Source organism: Microtus pennsylvanicus, chromosome 6, assembly GCF_037038515.1.
Source record: "Microtus pennsylvanicus isolate mMicPen1 chromosome 6, mMicPen1.hap1, whole genome shotgun sequence".
Lineage (NCBI taxonomy): Eukaryota > Metazoa > Chordata > Mammalia > Rodentia > Cricetidae > Microtus > Microtus pennsylvanicus.
The window spans coordinates 116,710,788-116,730,994 of NC_134584.1; the positions used below are offsets into that span (position 1 = coordinate 116,710,788).

Here is a 20,207-nt window from a genome sequence, read left to right on the forward strand (position 1 = left end):
AAAAGTCCACCCGGCATGTATGTCGGGTGACTCGTGACCACTGTGTCCCTCCCTGGAGCTCCCTACAGAACTTGGAGGCAGCTTGGCCGGTCAGGTAGTCTGCTCTTCCCAGGAATTATTACTTGCAAACCTCATGGCTTTCAGGAACTTCCTGAGCCTTGTAAGTTTGGATACTTCCTGGGCCTGTGAACTAACTGTTCTCCTCCCTTCAGGAGGGAGGTGAGGTGTTCAGGCAGGTCAGTAGCGACACAGCCATCCTATGGTCCATTTGCCTCCTGTAAACTCACCTCACACACCGGGGTATCCCATGTGTGTGTGTGTCCTCTTCAGAGACCTGGCCAACTGTGTCTTGTCATCCTGGACTGTCAAGCCAGGAGCCTCTGCATACATGGTAAGGAAACCCCAGGCTCTTATTCTAGCATGTGGACCTGTTTGTAACTAACCCTTTAGGGTTGCTGGGTCCTGGTCCATCTCCCGCCATCTCTACCTGCTGCCCTGGCTTTTAGTCTTCCCTTGGGCCCCTGTACAGTCGGCCACACACATTCTTGACTCCTCCCCTAGCTGCTTCTCAGTCATTTTGAGGTTCATCCTACCTAGCCTTGGGCAGGTTCCCTTTCTCTTTCTGGATTTTCTGACACACCATTTCCATGACTCCGGGGACCTTAGCACATCTTTCCACACAGGTAGAGGCTGTCTCCTTGGATCTCCAGAGCTGCAGTTGCTGGCAGCTACCACCTTGGGCTCTGTCCCTAGGTCTCGCCTGGAGTAATGAGATCTCCATGTTGTGTACGGATGGAGTCTGCCTTGATAAAAGCTCCTTTCCCCAGAGAGTCTCCCTGGGCTGATCAGATGTGATACTTAGGGTCTCACAAAAACTCCATTTGCTGGCTTCTAGCCTCTGACAGAGCAAAGTGGGTGGGAGCCGGTGGGATTTGAACATGACTGCACATCCTCTCTTCCTTGTCTGCAACATTCCTGGGCAGTGGGGCTTCTCTCACATGCTAGAGTTGAGACTGGATGCCCCCTGGCTCAGGGTGCCCCACCTGCCTGGGCCATGTGGAATTTGCCCCCTTGTTATCTTCCTCCATTTCCTAGAGCTACTTGCTCTACTTGCGAAGCAGTATTCCAGAGTCAGTAGAGGCCAAGGTCCCTGGCCGTGGTTGTGAAATAGGCAGCAATTCTCACAGAAGGGAGCAGCTCTTATAAAAAGTGAGCACCCGGCCCAACCCACTGTGCCTGCGACTTTCCTGTGTTAGCGCAGAGTCCCCACATGGGGAAAGCCCTCTATTCCCTACATATTGACATGTTGGTCCCTCTCCCTCATGTCCAGATTTCTCCGAGTGCCAGATGGGAGGAGCATATAAATGCCAAACATAAAATCAGATGGCCCCTGGCCCTTGTAGTCAGACTGTAATGGTGAAGTGGAAAACACGTTGAAAAGATAATTAAATCGGAACTCCCTGGTTTTGAAATGAAGCCACAAGGTCAGAAGGGTCTTTTCTGAGATAGGGTCTCCTGCAGCCCAGGCTGGCCTTCAAACTGTTCTGTAGCCTTGAACTACTGATCTTCCTGCCTGCACCTCTGAGAGTGCCAGGATGACAGGTGTGCTCCAATCCTCCAGAGATGGAGAGGAACTTGACCTTCATTTGGGTCAGATTGAGGGCTTCTGAACTCCAGATTTCTTCCTTGGAAAGAGGGCGTGGCTTGTAGTTTTGATAGGCGTGCAAAGCTACCTGTTAATTTTCCTGGTGATGGCTTTGGGGATTGACTGGGGAAGGGGTGGGGCAGGTACTAGGCAGGTGTGGCAGTGCCCACCCACCATGGCATAGGCACAGATTGAGAAAAGCAGACCCACAGCCTGCACCAATGGAAGGTCATGTTTCTTTTGGGGGAGGCCCTCTGGGGAGGAGAAGTTGGAAATGCGCTTTAATTTAAAACCACACTGATTGAACTCTAAATTTCAGTACATTTTGGGCAAGCTGCTCACTGGGTCCTCAAGCCAGCCCACCGTCTTCTTCAGAAGCTCCTTGCTGTCTGCTCTTCACGCAGGGGGTAACCTAGCCCTCCTGCTGGGAACAGAGTGAATGCACCCCCTCAGAGATGGCTCTCACAGGGAGGGAGGGGTAGGTGGCGCAGCCAGGCACCTGTTACATGACTCTGAGCGCTCAGACCAGAGTTCAGTCCCCTGTCCCTATGGCAAGTGACAGTGACTCCAGCTTTCCCAACCCCACCCTCGTGCTTTGTAAGATAGGTGTCCCCGCCAGTTTGTTCCTGGTGGCTTTGACAGTGAAGGGTGTTAATGTCTGTCAAGCATTTCATGACACACCTGGCCTGGGCTTCAGGTTGAACACCGTCTCAGGCAGCGGGGCCCCTGACGTTGGTGCTATGCTTCCTCCTGTTCCCTCGCTATTCCCTGTCAACTACTTAGGGTACAGTATAGGAACCCCAAACCCTGGGCTTGGCCTGAGACAATGGCCCAGCTGCAGAGGATGGTTAAGATCAGCTGAACTAAGGAATTCAGTTCCCCGATCACAATGGCCACATTCTAAGTGCTCAGGAGAGGACTGGGAATATAGGATGACTAGTGAGTGTTCTCCTGGCATGCTGAGTACCTGGGCTCCATCCCGGGACTGCATATACGGGGTGTGGAGGTGGACACCTGCAATCCTAGCCCTTGAGAGGTGGGGGCAGGAGGATCAGGCACGAGGATTCATGCCCATCCTCAACTACATGAGTTATGGGTAACAGTATGTCTTAAGTTACAGTGGGTATTCTAGAAAGTCTTGGGCAATGCTGGTCTGTAGGATCTACACTGCTGGTGCACCAGCCCGACCTTTATTATCTTGGGATGTCTGTGTATTCTCCTTTGTCATCAGGTCTGCTGGTGACTGTGTGGCCCCCTCGTCCAGGCTACCAGACTGTCCTGGGATCGCCCTCGCCTGGCACCAACAGGCTTCATAGCCCCAGGAGTCCCGCTAGCTGGCAGGAGGATGTGGCATGGATTCCAGGCCTGGCACCTGGCATGTCACTCAGCGGGACCGGCAAAGCCTGAGATTGTTCCGGGGCCCTGCCCTGACAGCTCAGGATGTCGGCTAGTACACCAGAGAAAGGCAGTGGCTTAGCGGGAGCTAGGAAGCTGGCAGAGGCTTTACTGGGCAGCTGGAAAACTCTAGTGGTGCATCAAGAGAAAGAGGGAGGAGAGTTGGTGGAGATTCTCTAAGAACATGGCATTGACGTTGACTGAGGCCCCTCCGACTGCTTGCTGGCTGCACGCACCCACCTCTCATATGCCTGGCTATAGGATCATAGTGACTCTAAGCCAAGTCCTGTCCGTGCCCTCCAGGACTCACAGATGGATGCACAAAGGGACCATGGTCTAACTGGTAACACTGAGTGCTAGGACCAGCCACACTGCTCCACAAGAGAGGGACCATGGACCATGTCATCCCCTTGGGACCTATACACTGGTGCCCACGAATTGCTTTCTGGGGACATCTGCAGGGCATCATCGTACAGTGGGGTCCTGCTCCTTCCTGTTTCCCTTAGTCCTTTGAGAAGGGTACTGATTGTTCCTTTTGATAGAGGAAATCGATGGTAGGCATGCCTCCTGGTTCTGGAGTGTTCTCAGAGTTACCTGATTGAGAGCAAAGATTAACTGAGCCCTTACTTTGAGTTAGACACATCCCTGACTCCCCCGCTGAGCCTTCTTCCCTACATTGACTATCCCCGTTCTTTAGAAGAGGGAAACTGAGGCAAGCCATCAAATTGGTACCACATAGCAGCAGTCTAGGAAGCTGAAGGCTTTCTTTGGAGCTCCGCCAGGCTCAGAGCCTTATGAGTAGGTAGGATTGAGAGACTTACATCAAACCCTATGTTGCCATTCCTGATCACTGTGCAGGTACAGTTTGCAACACAAGGGTTAGTAGCATCTTGAGGGAGAGAGATATTTCCTAGTGGAGCCTCTGGGTCTCTCGAGCGGTGACGTCAGCCCTGGAGGGATGGTCCCCCAAGACTGACTTCATCAGAGGCACAGTAAACAAGTGAGGCCCTTGGGGCTGCAGCCAGGGTCAGCTGCTCATTGTGCCCCACTGACTTGCACACCGACACACTGCCCTGTGGACGTACGTACTGTCTGACGCACTGACAGATGACAAGCCCCTCTGTCCTGTCATGTGCTGTGCAGGAAAGGGTCTGGGGTCAAGTTGTGTGATTGGTCCCCTCCACAGTGTGGCCTTCAGGTCTGGTGGGGCTGTGGGGGATGGGGCAAATAAATCACTGGTCTCTCAGGGTGGGTTGGTGGGGAGGTGCCCGCCCACAGTTGTTCCTTCACGCACACTCAGCTTGATAGCACATGCTGGTCAGCTGCTAAGATGGCAAAGGGCGCATTCCCTGCCAAGCCAGTTCCCCAGGGTGCTGTGCTGAGGGCCGGCACTTAGCATCCCGTCTAAGCTATAGCACTGTCGTATGTGCCGGTATTTGCCGTCAGCCCGTGATTGCTGGGAAGACGCCTATTCTCAAGGGAAGTTCAGCTGCGTCTTCAGACTGATAAAATGCACTGCTGTGTACTGGACATTGAATCTCAAGACAGTGAGTTGCTCAAGGGCACGCAGCTGCTGAGAGGCTAAGCCAGGATTTGAACGTGAGCGTGCGTGCCCTGTTGTCAGAGCCTGGCGTCTTTTTACGTTTTTGTGTTGTGTGCGCCCCCCCCCCATTTTATTTAGTTTATTTGTGTGATATCAGAAGACAGTTTTCTTTGCCCGCCATGCGGATCCCAGGAATTGAACACTCAGGTCATCAGGCTTGGTGGCAGGCGGTTTTTGCCCGTGGAGCCGTCTTACTGCTCTGGAACCACTGGCTCCTGCCTGACTTCTGAGGTCTTTCTAGTCCAATCTACTCTGTCTTCTCTGAGACCACTGAGAGTAGGAGGGGCCTGGGTGGACGGTTACAGGTGTTGCTCACCCTGAGCTCAGTTCTGACTCCTCTCTGTGGACCACTTCCCTTCCTCATCCCTAAAATGAGAGTTCTGATGAGACCCGAAGCATGCCTGTGATCCTGGCACCCAGGAGGCGGAGACAGGAGGATCGGTTACCGTCAAGTTTGGGGCCATCCTTGACTGCGTGAGACCTTGTGTCCAAAGGCAGATTATTCAGATTTCCACAGCAGGGAACAAGGGAGGCACTGCTGCCCCCCACAGGAAGATCTCTGAGGGGTGGGTCTCATCTGCCCACAGTTGTGCAGATAAAGAGTGGTGGAGGTCAGTGGTAAGTGACTTTTAGGGACTCTGAATCCATATCTATCCCTTTGACATCTGTGGTAGACCCTGATGGGGAAACTGAGGCACTGAAGGATGGAACCACCTCACATCCAGAGTTGAGGCTAGAATCTGGGAAATCTGGTCCTGGAGCCCTTCCCATCCTGCTTTGTTTTCCTCCTCAGGGGTGCCTTCCATGTTAGTGCCCCAGCCCCGACTCCATCTCCTCATTGTAATTCCTCCTGGGATGTTTGCTTGTAGATGGCCAGGCCCTCCCAACAGAGGCCAGGCTTGACCAGTTGAGCGAAGGCCATGCTGTAAAGGCCTCTAAGTCAGTTGGGCTGGAGGGGTGGGTACCCAGAAACCTTCTCCGCATTCAAGGCCTGCTGTAAGAGCATCTGTTACCTGCTCGCTGTGTCAGCTGCAGGGACTTAGAGACACCAGCACCATCACTCCAAGGCCACTCTCCAGCAAACATGCTACTCCTAAACATGGCCCAGAGGTGCAGAAAGCAGTGTCCCCAGTGGGCATCAGCCCCATGCTGGGTGGCCCCACGGGGGTTGGTCATAGTCTAGAAGCCACTTTTCCAATGCTGAGCACTGCCCAGAATGGTTTGAGTGCCAGAGACAGTGGAGTTAGGACAGGCGTGAGATTCCAATGCTGTCCTCAGGACACTGGAGTGCCTCACAGTTGGAAAGTGACAGACTGAAAACCCAGAGCGTGCTGCCGGTGGCGCTGCATTGCTGGGGACAGCCTCTCTCCACTGCTTGGGAGCTCCTGACGGTGGCAGTGTGCAGCAAGCGATGCTCCAGTGAGAGCTAGAAAAGAACCAAGACTCTTCTTCCTGCGTCTCCTGAGTGCTCACCAGGAAAATGTGTCTGGATCAGAACCGATCTGAAAATCTCTCATGAGCCTTACCCCTGGGTGGAGTGGGGTGGTAAGTGCTGGCTGCCATAGCCTCCCGAAACCTTGGCTATCTGATCAGGCATTGGATCACCGGCTTCCTTTATCTTCACATTGATGGTGGCAGTGCTGGGAAGACCTCAGGCCTGTGTGACTGCTCCCTGATCCCTCAGGCTGGGCCCTGGGCCAGTCTTTCAGCTATGGACCCTATGGAATGAAGCAAGTCCTGTTCTTACGCTCTTAGTTGGTTTTGGATTGATAAGCCGCCGGTCTATTCTTGCGGCTCCCTCGCACCCGTCCTGGGCTGCATCTGAGTTCTCAATCAGCTTCCAGTTTTGCTTTTTAGTTTGAAGCCACGGACGGGGTGAAGGGCAGCCTGGGAGATGGCTCCATTGGTAGAGTTTAGTGTGCAAGCATGGAGACCTGGGTTTCATCGCAGCCAAGAAGCCCTAATCCTGGCAACCAGCAGGGCCATGACAGTGGGGCGGCGTATTCAAGTGGTGAGATTTGGGGTTCAGCTAATGTGTTGGAGGTCAAGAGCTCTGTGTTGTGTGTGGATGTGTCTCCAGTGCCCGGACCACACCAGCTGAACCCCACAGGAAGTACTCATAAATCTCTGGCGATCTAGCTATCTGCATATGAGACAAAGGAAGCAAACTCCAGGTCAGTGGGTGACTGTCGTCAAGCCAAGAGTAGAGCAGCCCTCGCAAACCCTTCACCTATCAGACTCTGGCTCAAGTAGCCTTGGAGGTCCCCGTGGACATCACGAGGCCATGGGTAGTGAAAACAGTCACTGTGGGCCGATGACACAGGCCTCCCAGAGCCCACATCTTAAAAACCAATCTTCCATCACTCCCCACCCCAGCCACCTGTCGGCTAATGACCCTCTGGAAGTAGTCTCTGAAGACGTCTTGAGGTCTTGGTTCTCTCCTTCTGTCACTCAAGAGAGACTGGCAGCTCTATGCAGGGCCTGCTAGGTTTGTGATCTGTCTGTTGCTGTCGTCTGTGATCTTCAAAGTTCTAGTCCCGAAAGGGCGCTCTCATAAGGGCGGGTAAAAGAAGCTAGGATGTGGAGGACACAGGAGAGGTGGCTGGATTCGAATTGCTGGTGTCCTGGAATTGTCTGTGTTCACTTTGGCCTTTTGGAATGCATTGTTCACCCTTTGCAGACTGTGCAGGGCAGGTCACGTGAGATAGCATCCGTGGGGCTGCTTGGGTGTTGCCTTTTGTTGTCTTCCATTAGACTGAATAACACCAGTTACCTGGTCTGGACCCCAGACAACTGGGCTGGGTGGGGGAGGGTGTTGTACATGAAAAGGGAACTGTGTGACTTCACACATGGGCTGTGCTCATGCTCTGCACGCGGCTGTGGTTCTGATTGGTCCTTCATTTCCTTTCAGCCCCTGGGTAGTTTTGGCGTGGCTTCTACCTGTGTGTGCTAGGCTGAGTTCCCACAGATAGAATGCATGCAGGTAGGTGGATGGGGTGATGAGTCTTGGTCACACAGAGGTACACATGGGAGTCTCCCTCTCAGTGCCTGGCCCTGGGTCCTCTGAGTCGCCAGCCTTCAAAGCCCTTTCTCTTTCGAGCTGTGACAATTACTAGGTTGTAGAGGACCCTTGATGTGGACACCACTCTTATCCCCATTACCCCAGTGACAAAACTCAAAGTTTAGAAGTCAGGGAGAGCTGTCAAGTGTCTTAAGTAGTGTGCACCGACATTCTAGAATTTTCCTCCAGCCCACCTGGTTTTGTAACATATGCCCCAGCATGTATGCCATGAGCCTTCTTGGAGATAATCCCAGGGTCTGTCCAGGAGCGCCTAACTGTGTGTACACGGGCTCAGTTCCCTCGGCACCCATTGTCACCCATTCTGGAAGCCTGGCTGGAAGCCTGCAGCTCGAGGAAAGACCCGCCAGGGACTTCCCATGCATGAAACACACACGGGCTCCTGAGTCCAGCTAGGCTTTGCCAAGAACCGAAGAGAAACATTGAGTTTATTTGTCTAAGAGTCTGCCCTGCTGGCCTCGGCTTCCGGAGAACCCGGCTTTGTAGAGTGAAGGTCCTGGGAGACAGAAGGCAGCCGGGGTCAGACAGAGGGAGGCCCATGGGACATGAGAAGGGACTGGTGGCGCTTGTGGGCTGTGAGAGCTAACACCCCCCTCCCCAAGGCTGATGTCCAGGTGGCAGAAAAGGAAATGGCCATATTGTTTTGTTCTTCTAGGCTCAGTAGCCTAGGCTGACCTTGAACTTCTGATCTTACTGCCTCTACCTCCTGAGAGCTGGGGTTACAGCCGAGCTCTGTATACCATGCGCGGTTTATGTGGTTCTCAGGGTGGAACCCAGGGCTCTGTGTATGCCAGTTGAGCACTCTGCCAGCTGAGTCTTTGCTGCAGACCTGTTTCTTGTTGTTTTAGCCAGCAAAAGCCCACTTCTGGATGTCTCTACTGTGGAGCGGACATGGGGGTTTGCAAGTGCCTCTCTGAGGCCAAAGGCTTCCCTTTAAAATCTTTCCATCCCTGTAACTTCAACACCCCAGAGGTGGAGGCAGGAGGATCAGAAGTTGATCAGGGTCTTCCTTGCTGACATAGGGAGTTCAAGACTAGGCGGGGCTACCTGAGCCTCTGTCTTAATGAAACAAATCCAGTGTAAGCTCTTGCTGTAAGTGGTGTGTGAGGTTCTTCTTGGTTCTAACCCATGGGGGTGGTATTGTGCTGGGCTGATGCCTGGATGGGCCTGCATCAGGGTTACTTGGCCAGGCTCTGTTGTTATGATGAAACACCATGACCCAGAAGTAGCTGGGGGCAGGGGGTTGGGTTCTGCTTGCTAACTTGCTCCCTGTGGTTTGCTCAGCCTGCTTTCTTATAGAACCCAGGACCACCTGCCTAGGAATGGCACCACCTACGGAATGCTAGTCCCTCCCCCATCAATCATTAATCAAGAAAATGCCTCCACAGACTTGTTTATAGGCTAATCTGATGGCGGCAATTCCTTAATTGAAGTCGCCTCATCCCCCCAGATGATTCTAATCTCCTGTCAAGTGGACAGGAGATTAACCAGTACACAATGTTCCTTGTCTCCTCCAACCCTCCTGGTGGAGCCCCTGGCTCCCTCCTTTCCTAGTAACTCGAGTTCCTTCTTTAACCTGCCTGCCCTGTTCCTGCCTCCACTTTTTGTCCACCTTAAGCATGTTCTTGTTCATATCTGTCCATTACTGAGTGTCCCACACGCTTTGAATAATTATCTCCCTGTCGCCACCATTCTCCGGGGAATTCCATGGGAGCAGAGCTGTGAACTATCACATACACAATAGATTGACGTGGATGAGCTCCCACTGTGTGCCAGGCGTGGGTTTGGCCCTCAGTCCTCTTGCGCCTCACAGTGGCCATTCTCCCCATCCTCTCGTGCCATTCCCGGTCCCCAGATGGTCCAGCCCAGGCTCCAGCCAGGGAGAGGCAGAGCTAAGGTGACATATTGGACTTTTGCCTTGCAACTGTGTGTCTCTTACCGTTACAGTTTGAGCAGATGCAAAAACGGTCAGAAAGGGCTGCTGCTGTTAGGAATGTTGGCTTGTGTCACAGCAGACATGCCTGCACAGGCGACCAGCAGTTACTGTGTTTTGAGAGCAACTGAGGCAGTCCTAAACACCCCTGTCTTTGCAGTCTGCATGTACTTCCTGTCCACGGGGTCAGGTCTCAATCACCGGTGCATCCACCATCCTGGTGCACCTGTGCTTGGCACACGTGGGCTCTGTGTAAAGGGGTCCTGGCACACACACAAGGGAAAACCACAAAGCAAAGCTGAGACACCCCCTTTTCTGCTCTAGTCCAGGTCCATATTTACGGGCCTTCATCCAGAGAAGGGTAACAGCTTGATAAACCCAGGAAAAGCAAACATCTGTGGGTATCAACCAGAGTAGCCCAGGGCCCTCTTTCTGCTTGCATCAAATCCCAGTAGAGGGCCAGAGAGATGACTCAGTAGGCAAATTGTCGGAGGACCTGAGTTCAATTCCCCAGTGCCCATGTAAACAGCCAGGCATGGTAGATGGGAGAGACTCTGAGTGTCTTCAGTCAGCTGGCCTTGCCTGCTTACTTCTAGCCGGTGGGGGAGCCTGTCTCAGAAAACAAGGTGGGTGACTCCCGAAGAGTAACGTCTGAGATTTTCCTGCGGCGGCCACATATATCCACATACATGTACATGTCATCCACCCACCCATACTCTAAAAAAATTCAAAGTAAAAGACAGTTCTGCCATGATGACCTGCGTGACCGTAGGCTGACTGCTGCCCTGGGTCTTCCAGGTGAGTTACTACCAGGTGAGGGCAAACCGAGGCACTGAGGGATGACAGGGGTGCAGGGCAAAACCCTTGTCTGCTCGGTTCCCAGGCTGAACCGAAGGGCTGCAGGACTGCTGAATGGTAGTCCCAGATCTACTACTCTTGGGGAACCCTGGCACCCCCACACCTCCCAGAGCCTCAGCCTAGACTGCAATGTCGTCCATGTTCTCTTCATTCCCCCACCTCCCATTTTCTTTTGTCTGTCTTTCCGGAAGGTACCGCCCCACCTCTACCTCTTCTGTGACAGAGGACCTATGGACAGGCTACAAATCACACTTGCTAAGGAGAGGGATGATGGTGGGCTAGCCCCTCATAGCTCTCACGTCTCTGTCACCCCAGCGTTTCTCCTTCCCCAAGTGGATGAGGATAGCTCTGTGAGGAAATGTCCCATCTCCTGGAGGTCAGTGGGTCTGGGGAACTTTCCCCTGAACTGGTCCTGGGAAATTTCTGCAGAATTTACATGGTGCTTCCATTGAATTTAGGGTTATGGCCAAGGGTGGGGCTTAGACCTTAGAAGGGACCTTGTTGGCTGGAGATAGGGCTGTGGGCCTTAGCTTATCTCAGCCAGACCTGGTGCTGATGGATGCACAGGGAACAGCTTCATGATTATGAACCCACAGAAACTCTTGTTCCTGTCAGCATTCTTTTCCTGGGGACAGTGTTGTAAGGAAGGCCGCTGTTCATTTCCTGGCTGCCCAGACTCCTGAAATAATCACACAGAAACTATATTATTGAAAACACTGCTTGGCCCATTAGCTCTAGCTTCTTATTGGCTATTTCTTACATCTTAATTTAACCCATTTCTAGTAATATGTGTGTTGCCATTATTGAAAATACCCCTTGGCCCATTAGCTCTAGCTTCTTATTGGCTAACTCTTACATCTTAATTTAACCCATTTCTAGTAATATGTGTGTTGCCACGTAGCTGTGGCTTACCCAGGTAAAGTTTCCAGTGTCTGTTTCCAGCGGGGCTACAGGACTTCTCTTTGACTCCACCCTTCTTTCCCTCAGCATTCAGTTTAGTTTTCCCCACCAGCTAAGTTCTGCCTTGCTGTAGGCTCAAACCAGCTTTCTTTATTCGTTAAAGGTAATCACAGCATATACAGAGGAATTCCACATCAGGACAGTCAGCTTATAAGAGAAAGGGCTCATGTTTTGGGAGACTTTAGTTTATGGTTACGTATCCATGTTGCTTTGGGCCTGCAATGAGGTAGAATCATGCGGGAGTTTCTATCAGCAGAGCAAATCTGCTCACTTCTCAGTGGCCAGGAAATAGGGGGAAGGGGAATGAGGGCATACCCCCAGTGACTGCTACCTCCCCCCCCCCTTCATAGGCTCTGCTGCCTGTGTGTAATAATAGTGCATAGGGCCTAACAGGGGCCTGCTATGGAGAAAGGGTTCAAGGTCAAGATCATCCCCATGTTCCTGAGCCTCCAGAGCAGGCTTCCATTTTACCATACCGTTGATGGCCAAGTTTCACCATCATCTAGTATATGTTTCTGAATCTCGTGTTCTGCAAACTCACCAGCTCACTTCAGTATCTTTGCATCTGGGGCATTAATGGATGCTGGGTGGACAACCTGGTGTTGGTGTGGGACTCGGCTGCCCTCGGGCCTGCCACTCCAGGCTCTCAGCTTTGGAGCAGATGGGCCTCTCGTCCCTGCCTGTGTCTCGAGTGTGGAGAAGAACGGCCACCTTTCTGCCACATGAGCAGGTACCCAAGGTCCCTGGAGAAGTCTCTGATCATTATTGCCTCCTCTGAGGCTCTAGGACAGCTTGCAGAGCAATGTCCACCTGTCAGTGATCCCAGAAGAACCCCCCCCCCCCCCATATAAAGGGCACACTTCATGTGTGGAGATAGTCAAGTCCCCTTGTTACCTAGTCCTGTCCCCCAAACTTAAAAATCTCTGGCTACCCGAGGCTCATTTTCCCAGGAAAGGGCAGCCCAATCATTTTATAGTCTTCCCTGAAATTCCCCTATAACTTAGGTGCTTTACCCTAAAACCCAGGGTTTTTATATTCCTGGGTATTTACCCAACAGAGTGCTAATGCCATCTATGAAACCTGTGCAGGAATGCTGACAGGCCCCCCTCCCCAAGCCACGGCTATAGACACATCCATGAACAGACCATATACATATAGCATAGCATGGGGGCATTGCTCAACCTCAATGGGACATGGCGAACTATGCTCAAGGCTAGCAGCAGATGTGCCCCTAAGATCCTGCAAGGACTCACGTGGCCATCGTGAATGCGTACTACTGTGGGGCCCTACTTGCAGGAAAGCCAAGAAGGTGCCGTGCTAGCCTACAGTGATTAGATGCCAGACTTGCTGACACCCCTAGACAGTTGGTTCAGGGCCTCCGGGATGATGGGGGCGCTCTTAAGCTGGTCTCGGCGGTGGCTGCCACGAGAGTGTGTATGTGCAAGACGAGTCCAGTGTGCATAAGATAGGCTCACCTGCTGTTCATACTGTATGCCCTGGGCTCCAAATCTTCCTCCAACAGTAGAGGTCCCTGGGGAGGGAGGCTCTCTCCAGGGTCCCTTGGACCTGTAGGCAGCCTACATCCTACCTGCCTGGCTGTTAGGGTTTTTAGACATATCTGTGGACTGTCGGGAAAACCGGTGCTGACTTGGGGACGCCTTTGAGTCATTCATCAACCGTTCCGGTGGCAAAGGCACATGGTGGGAGAGGTGCCAAGTGCCAGGCCTGCGGACCAGATTCCCACCCTTCCCATGCCTGCAGAGAAGACGGGGCTTAGAAGGTTCTGGATGTGGAAATAGCTGGCCTTGGCTCTGTTGCTAAACTTCTTGAGGCATTTGGCCATAAAAGGGGGCAGCTGCCGCGGCTGCCTTCTTGATTAATGAGCCCCCTGTATGCCTCCTAATTGTCCCCATGGAGCCCTGGGATGGCCTTGCCCTCTGGCCCCAGCTGTAGGAGATTTTTTTAAGGGACTGGGACCCAACTCTAGCGTAGCTACTGTTATAGGTGTGCAGGGACCCCACACTCTTTCCAGCAGGGGGGAGGCCAGACCTCTGAACCTACTGGCCTTAACCTCATTCTGCATGCTGCACACTTGAGGTTGTCGGTACTGCCCACGACGGATGGAATCGTCCAGGTCTCTATATTGGTGGTTGCAAAATTGGATCATGGTGGCAAGCAGGAAGCCTGTGACCTGTCATCGCCTCTCTCTTACTCAATTTCCTCAGGGTGACTACAGCTCTCTTGCCATAACATCGCGGTGTGGTTGAGTGAGGCAGGAGTGGTCACGTGGGCACCTATGCTTAGAGAGGGTGGGGCTTTGGGCACAGTGCTTAAGAGAGTGGAATAGGCCTGGTGGAGACTGTGTTTGTGAGGTAGGTATCTCCCTGTCACCCCATTGGAAAGATAATTGGACAGAGGTGTTTCACAATCATGGAAAGATAGGAGGTTCAAGTGGCTATCAGTAGGTAGATCATGTAGGCTCCACATAGTGAGGTAGTTCAGCCACAAACAGGGATAAGGCGTGTCCTCAGCTGTATACCAGTGTAGCAGCATCCCGAGTAGGCAGATTCATACCAGCAGAAAATGATGGGTTAGGTATTGGGGGCTGGAGCAGCAAGTGGCAGGCAGCATTAATGGTTGTGAGGTTCCCTACAAGGTATTGGCTTCTTGACATCATGGGTGCCTCTGCGTCCCAGAGGGCTCATGGTTAAATGAACATTGTGTGCTTCCCCCCAGTTTTGGTGGAGACTGAGGCCCCGTCTTCTATACTTAGCCAGTTGACAAAACCACCATTGAGGACACAGATGCAATACTGCCCTTGATCTTATCAGTGTTGCTTGGCCACCTGGGCTGGAAGGGGCTCCCTGTCATGCCACGTGACATTGCTTCTGGGGACCAGAGCAAAGCTTCCTGCTGCTGGTATGATGGCGCCATTGGACCCTGCTCCACATCTTGGCCTCCCCCGAGTGATGACTCAGATAGCTTCCACTCAGCCGCCTGCCAGAGTGACAACCAGTCCTCCGCTCACAACCCAGACCAGGATGAGACTTCTCCAGCATTTAGCGGCTCCAGTCTGGAGTGGCTGAAATAGAGGGAGTTTCCAGATAGGCTTTTCCTTTTGGGGTGCGGGAACCCCCACCCCATTAGGATTTATGTCTTGAGTCAGCCTGGAGCCTCGTCCTGGGGGCTGGAAACTCATGAGTCATGCTTTCTTAATCACCATGGAAACCAGCAATAGGCTGGGATTGGCAGAACTGATCTCTGAAAGGCAGGATGGTGAAGGCTGTTAGGTAGTCACCCCATTTCTGAGCACCCCACTGGGTGAGAAGTCTGAGGAAACAGCTGATGTAAACATTAGCTCTGAAGGTATGGGGAGTGGACAGGGAACCCCGGTGAGGCGGCTCCAGCTAACTTGGGAGGTTTTTGAGCCAGGCTTATCCCAGAATCCTACAGGGCAGTTTTCTTCATTGTCTGGGAAGCAAGGGCCCTTTCAAACTAGCCATATTTGTCCCATAGCGGAGGAACACAGCTACAACTCAGAGACTTGTCTCCACCTCCCATGAGACGGCAGTGTCCCCAGTGCCCAACTCGCAGTGTCCTGGAAGGCTACACCCCAAGAACCAGGACCCTGGGTGATGGATGTCTGTGCCCTCAGCACCCAGCACGTGATGACCCAGCATGGTGTTCAGTTCAGAAACTCTAGTGCCAAACCCACCTGGTTAGAATGAGGCCGAGAGTAGCAGCAAGACAGCCAGCAGTCAAGGTCATGGGTCCCTCATCCCTGGCCAGGGCTCCCAAGACTCCTTAATATCTCTCTAATGAGAGTAATTTGGCAACAGTGGAAAACATGCACTCACCCTTTGTCCCAGTAATTCCATTTCTGGGAATCCGGCCTAAAGAAATAATCCTAAATATAGGCTAGAAAAACAGGCTTCGCAAGGATGTTCACTTCAGAGTTGTTTATTGCTCATGCAAAACAGAATGGCGGTGGTTCTGTCCATGGCAGAAAGGGTGGGAGCAGAGAGAAACTCGGAGCAGATGCCCATAGGTACAGCACAAGCGAAATCGTTGTTTGGGACTCAGCGAAAAGTTGTTTGGGGCTGGCAAAATGACTCAGTGGGCAAAGGTGGCGAGCGTGACGTAAAGGCGGCAGGCTTGATGACCTGAGGTTGATCCCGGGGTGGAAGGAGAGAAGTGACTCCCACAAGTTGTCCTCTGATTGCCACATATAAACTGTGGTGTCTCTCTGTGTGTACATTTGTGCACAGGAGATAAACAAAGAGCAATACAAATTATGTTTACGAATAATCGGGAGAAGCTGCAGGATGGCTCAGTGGGTAAGAGTCCTTGTTTCTCGAGCACGAGGACCTGAGCTTGGAATCCCAGCGTCATGGTAAAGCCAAGCATGGCAATGCACACCTGTGACTCCAGTGTCTCAGTAGTGACGGGGGGATTCCCATAGGAGCCAAATGAGTCTAGGCCAAAGCAGGCCAGCTCCAGGTTGAATGAGGACTTCCCCCCCCCCCCACACACACCCGTTTCAAGGCGGTAGCTTTATTGCAGGGCACCTGGTGTCTTCTGGCCTCTGTATATGTACACATGGCACACACCACACATACAGAGATACAGAATTATATACGCATAGTAAAAATTAAAGTGAAAGAAATATACTGAAATATTAGTAAATGTGTGTGTGTGTGTGTGTGAGTGTGTGTGTGTGTGTGTGAGAGAGAGAGAGAGAGAGAGAGAGAGATTGGGAATTGAACCTAGTGCCTCACACATGCCAGTCAAGCATTCTTCCACTGACCTGCATCCTGGGCCCTCTTTATTTTCTGACCGTCCCGTCTGCCTAGGCTAGCCCTGAGGTCTCTCTGTAGTCCTAGCCACCCTTGAATTTTGTGATCTTTTTGCCTTTGTCTCCAGACTCAACTGGTTTTATGGGCTTGTGCCTTCAGGCTCCGTTCCTGAGTGCTCTTGATTTAATTTTATCCAGATGCTTAGATTCCGTCCCTCACCTTCCCACGCTGCATTTGTTAGTCAAGTGTGAGTTGTCACTTCCAAAGAGTGACATCTACCCATTAGCGCACAGATCCTGAGTGCTGGTAGATGAAACCAGCAGGAGGAACAGTCTCTTAGGGTGAGCTGGTTTCAGTCACTCCAGCAAGTGTACCCTGCCTCCCATCAGCCCTGCCCACCCATGCAGCCTGGAGGTTCCCATCTGCTTCCGTACAGTCCCAGGATGTGATAGCCACCCATCTGATTCCATCCCTGGAGTTCTGGGGATTCTAGGGTACCCTGCGACAGGAACATTGCCCTGTGGGCTTGACTCTGAAAAACCTGTGATCTCTTAGCTGTGCCTAGGGCTGCCTTTCCCCGTTTTCCTTGGAAGACTCAGCTGTCCTTCTTTCTGGTTCACCTCCTGCGTGCTGTTGACTCTGGCCACTGTGTCACCATTGCTGTGGGTAACATTGTCTCAGTGGTGTGGCACATCTCCCGCATGTCCTGTTTGCACTGCAAACCTCAAATTTCCTGCCTCAGTGAGGACCCCCTGGGCAGAGGCTGTCGTCAGTGTGGCTTGACATACAGTGACCACAGAGAAACCCTGGATGTAGAGGAAAGTAGAGATGAAAACAGTGTCCCTTGTGCCATCTCTGCCTCTTCTTAGTGAGCCACACCCGTGGACAAGTGTGGCCCTGACCTGTTCAGTCATCTTAGGTTCCGCCCAGTGACCCTTTTGTGTTCCCAGATTCCGTGACAGTGTCTCTCATCCTGCCTTCTGGCTGGGACACTTGCTTAGGTATCCCTTGTCTTCCTTCAGCGAGTGCCGGGCACCCAAGTTTACTAGATAGCCCAGACTAGCCTCACGTTCTCAGTCTCCCTGCTGCCACCTTTCGAATGTTGGGGTGACAGGTGAGCCCCAGCATGTCTGGCTTAGGCAGGCATCTTGAGGAACGGTCCTCAGTTGGATTTGGGGATTTAGGGAAGGGTATGCCAGAGGTAAAGTATAGCCATCTTATTGATCTCTCCAGTAGGTTCCAGACACTGAGCTAAGTAAGTCCTTAGCAAATTAGGTCCCCTGAAGTAGTCTCTGCCATCCTGTTTATTAAATTACCATCAGAGGAGCCAGGTTCAGAGAGGTGCAGTAACTCTCTTAATGACACACTGTAAGGAACTCAAAAAACGTAGGGCTTAATGGCTCTGAAGACGGCTTGGGGCCAAGCGCTGAGGCAGTCCGTGGAAGAGCGATCAATCTGTTTTTTTGCAAAACAACGGGTGCTTATTTATACCCAGCCTTTTCCCAGAAAACTTTGCTTGCTGCTTCTGCTCCAAGCTGCTTTTGGACAGCCTGGCCAGGTCGCCAAGTGGAAGTGGCTCTGCAGCAGCCTCCAGGTACGGAGGTGGTCTGCACAGGGGGAACACCGGCTGTGTCCCTCTGAAGGCGCTAGGGCCATAGCTCGGCCAGAGGTCTCCATGGAGGCTTTTGGCGAGCAAAGCCTGTAGGCTTTTTCTGCTGCTGTGAGTCTGGGTGGTCCAGATCCTTTGTGATCCTGCCATGCCCTTTGACACAGTGGTAGATCTCCCATGGTGAACCGAGGGACAGGCATCTTGGACTCTGCGTCTTTGTGGCCAACACTGCAGCCCTGCTCCTCTGGCTTCTGTGGATACCGAGGGCGGTTGGGCTCACTAGCCTTTTGGAAGGGGAAGGGCTGGACGGCTGCCAGTGTTTCCTAAAGAGGGCCTTTAACTTAATAATGAAGGTCCACCTTCCCAGGTGTGTTGTGGGCTGGCACCTCATTTGTTAAAATGACAGCCATCCTGAGAATTAGGCTCGCTGAACAGGATGGCAAAGGCTCATGTCCCTGTTGTACATAACAGCCGGCTGAGAGATGGGACTGTCATCAGTAAGCACAGTAAATATTTGAAATTAAATGTCTCCCCCAGCGAGGGGCAGGGCTGAGCTGTGTTATTGAAACACTGGGCCATGTCACTGGGCTAGTGCCAAGGGGGACAGGAGGTGATTCCGATGTACAGGGCAGGAAAGGGTACTCACTCCGCACACTGGCAAGACATACTGTGGTCTGTAGGCCTTGCTGAAGGGCGGTGCACTGGCCTGAAAGGCTTGGGGTGAGCTACCTCCCACCTCCGTATTCCTGTTGGCTTTAGGGATGATGTCAGATTTTCCTGCAGTACCTTCCCCTTGGGGATGTGGTCCCAAGACCCCAGATGGACCTATAAGCTCCTCTAGAATTGGACCGTTGCCACCTGAGCCGTGCCTAGCCCTCTACCTCAGTCGTCTTGCTTTTCCTGCCCCTGGGCCTTTGTGTTGGCCTCGAGTTTATGCAGTGGCCTCTCCTCTCTGCCCCTATCACTAAGCCCCACTTTGGTTCCCCCATTCAACTCTCCCCAGGTTGTCTTTTATTTGTTGTCTGTCCACCCCACTGAACTCCAGGCTTGTGCTACCTACCTATCACGACCCTCAGAATATACTAGAAGCTCAGTGGATATCTGTTGATCAACCTAAGCTGGTCAGCTGTTTCAAAACCGTTGACCACCCATACCAGGAAAGCTGAGGCAATTTAGCCATCAGCTCTTTCCATGTCTACTATGCGTCAATGGGAAGAGAAGCAGTGGTCAGAGATCTAAAGTGTCTGTGGTAAAATACTCAGCTGGGTCATGGACTTGAGACCACACCTTCCTGTTTCAGTGTATTACAGTGGATAAGTTCCGTCATGGCCATGGGAAGGTCACAAGTCCTTTGTGCTCTACGGATGGCCCTGACACCTCCTCCCTAAAGCAACTCATGGGGTTCTTAGAGCACTGTGTGCATAGGCAAGGGTCTGGGGGAGGCTGCTATTAGTCTTCACTTGGTTTTCTTCTGATTCTCCTGAGTTCTGACGTCTTGGAGGTGGAAGACCCTGTGTCGTCCTCCCAGGCCACCCCACACCCCATGCTTCTCTGAGAGAACTCTCTTAGAGGGCAGTGTGAATAACTTTAGGCTTCTGTTGCCTTCTCCCAACCCTTGGCCGTGGCTGCCTTTTTTACACATTTTCCCAACATGTGCTATTGAACCATGTAGGGGACCAGATCCTGAGAAAGACAGCATACTCTCTGTGGACTTTGGAGGTGTGAGGAAGGAGCAGGATGGGTTAGAGGTCCCTTCCGTGGACTGCAGTCGAGTGACCCCATGGGCATAGGAGCTATTGGAGGATGCTGTGCTGGGGAGGGATGTTGAGAGTCTAGCTGGGCTGTGTGGTCACCAGGGGATGACCCTTCACCCTTGTACTCAGGGTTCCCTTGCCTCTTTATTTTGCACCCTAGATGTAGAATGAGTTTCCTTTATAGCCCTTTTGCACAGTAGGATGCTGACAGCCGAGAACTCTGCCCTTCATTTGGTCCTGGACTAGCTGCATTTCTGTGCTCACGTCGTCTGTTCAATGCTCACACCAGCATTGGCTTCTGAGATGGAGGCTGTGCCAGCTCTTGTAACCTGGGCCTATTTCTCTCTTCTCTCTTTACTCCAGCCGTCCGGGTACATGGAAAACTCGGTCTCCTACAGCGCCATTGAAGATGTTCAGCCGCTGTCCTGGGAGAACGCCCCGAAGTACTGTTTACAGCTCACGATCCCTGGGGGGACCGTCCTGCTGCAGGTAAGATGCGTAAACATGAATGAGCATATTGCCCCCCACCCGCTCCCTCTGTAGACGGTTGCTTTTGTCAAAACAGAACATCAGGA

At 52.4% G+C, this 20,207-nt stretch overlaps 1 protein-coding gene across 1 annotated transcript in view; it reads left to right on the forward strand.

The window, feature by feature from the left end:
• The window catches only part of Cmip (c-Maf inducing protein), a 194,947-nt gene that overhangs the window by 98,929 nt on the left and 75,811 nt on the right, over positions 1 to 20,207 (forward strand). Inside the window, exon 2 of the mRNA XM_075977419.1 lies at positions 19,996 to 20,121. Coding sequence (XP_075833534.1) covers positions 19,996 to 20,121 — 126 coding nt within the window. The remainder of the gene's footprint in view (positions 1 to 19,995; positions 20,122 to 20,207) is intronic.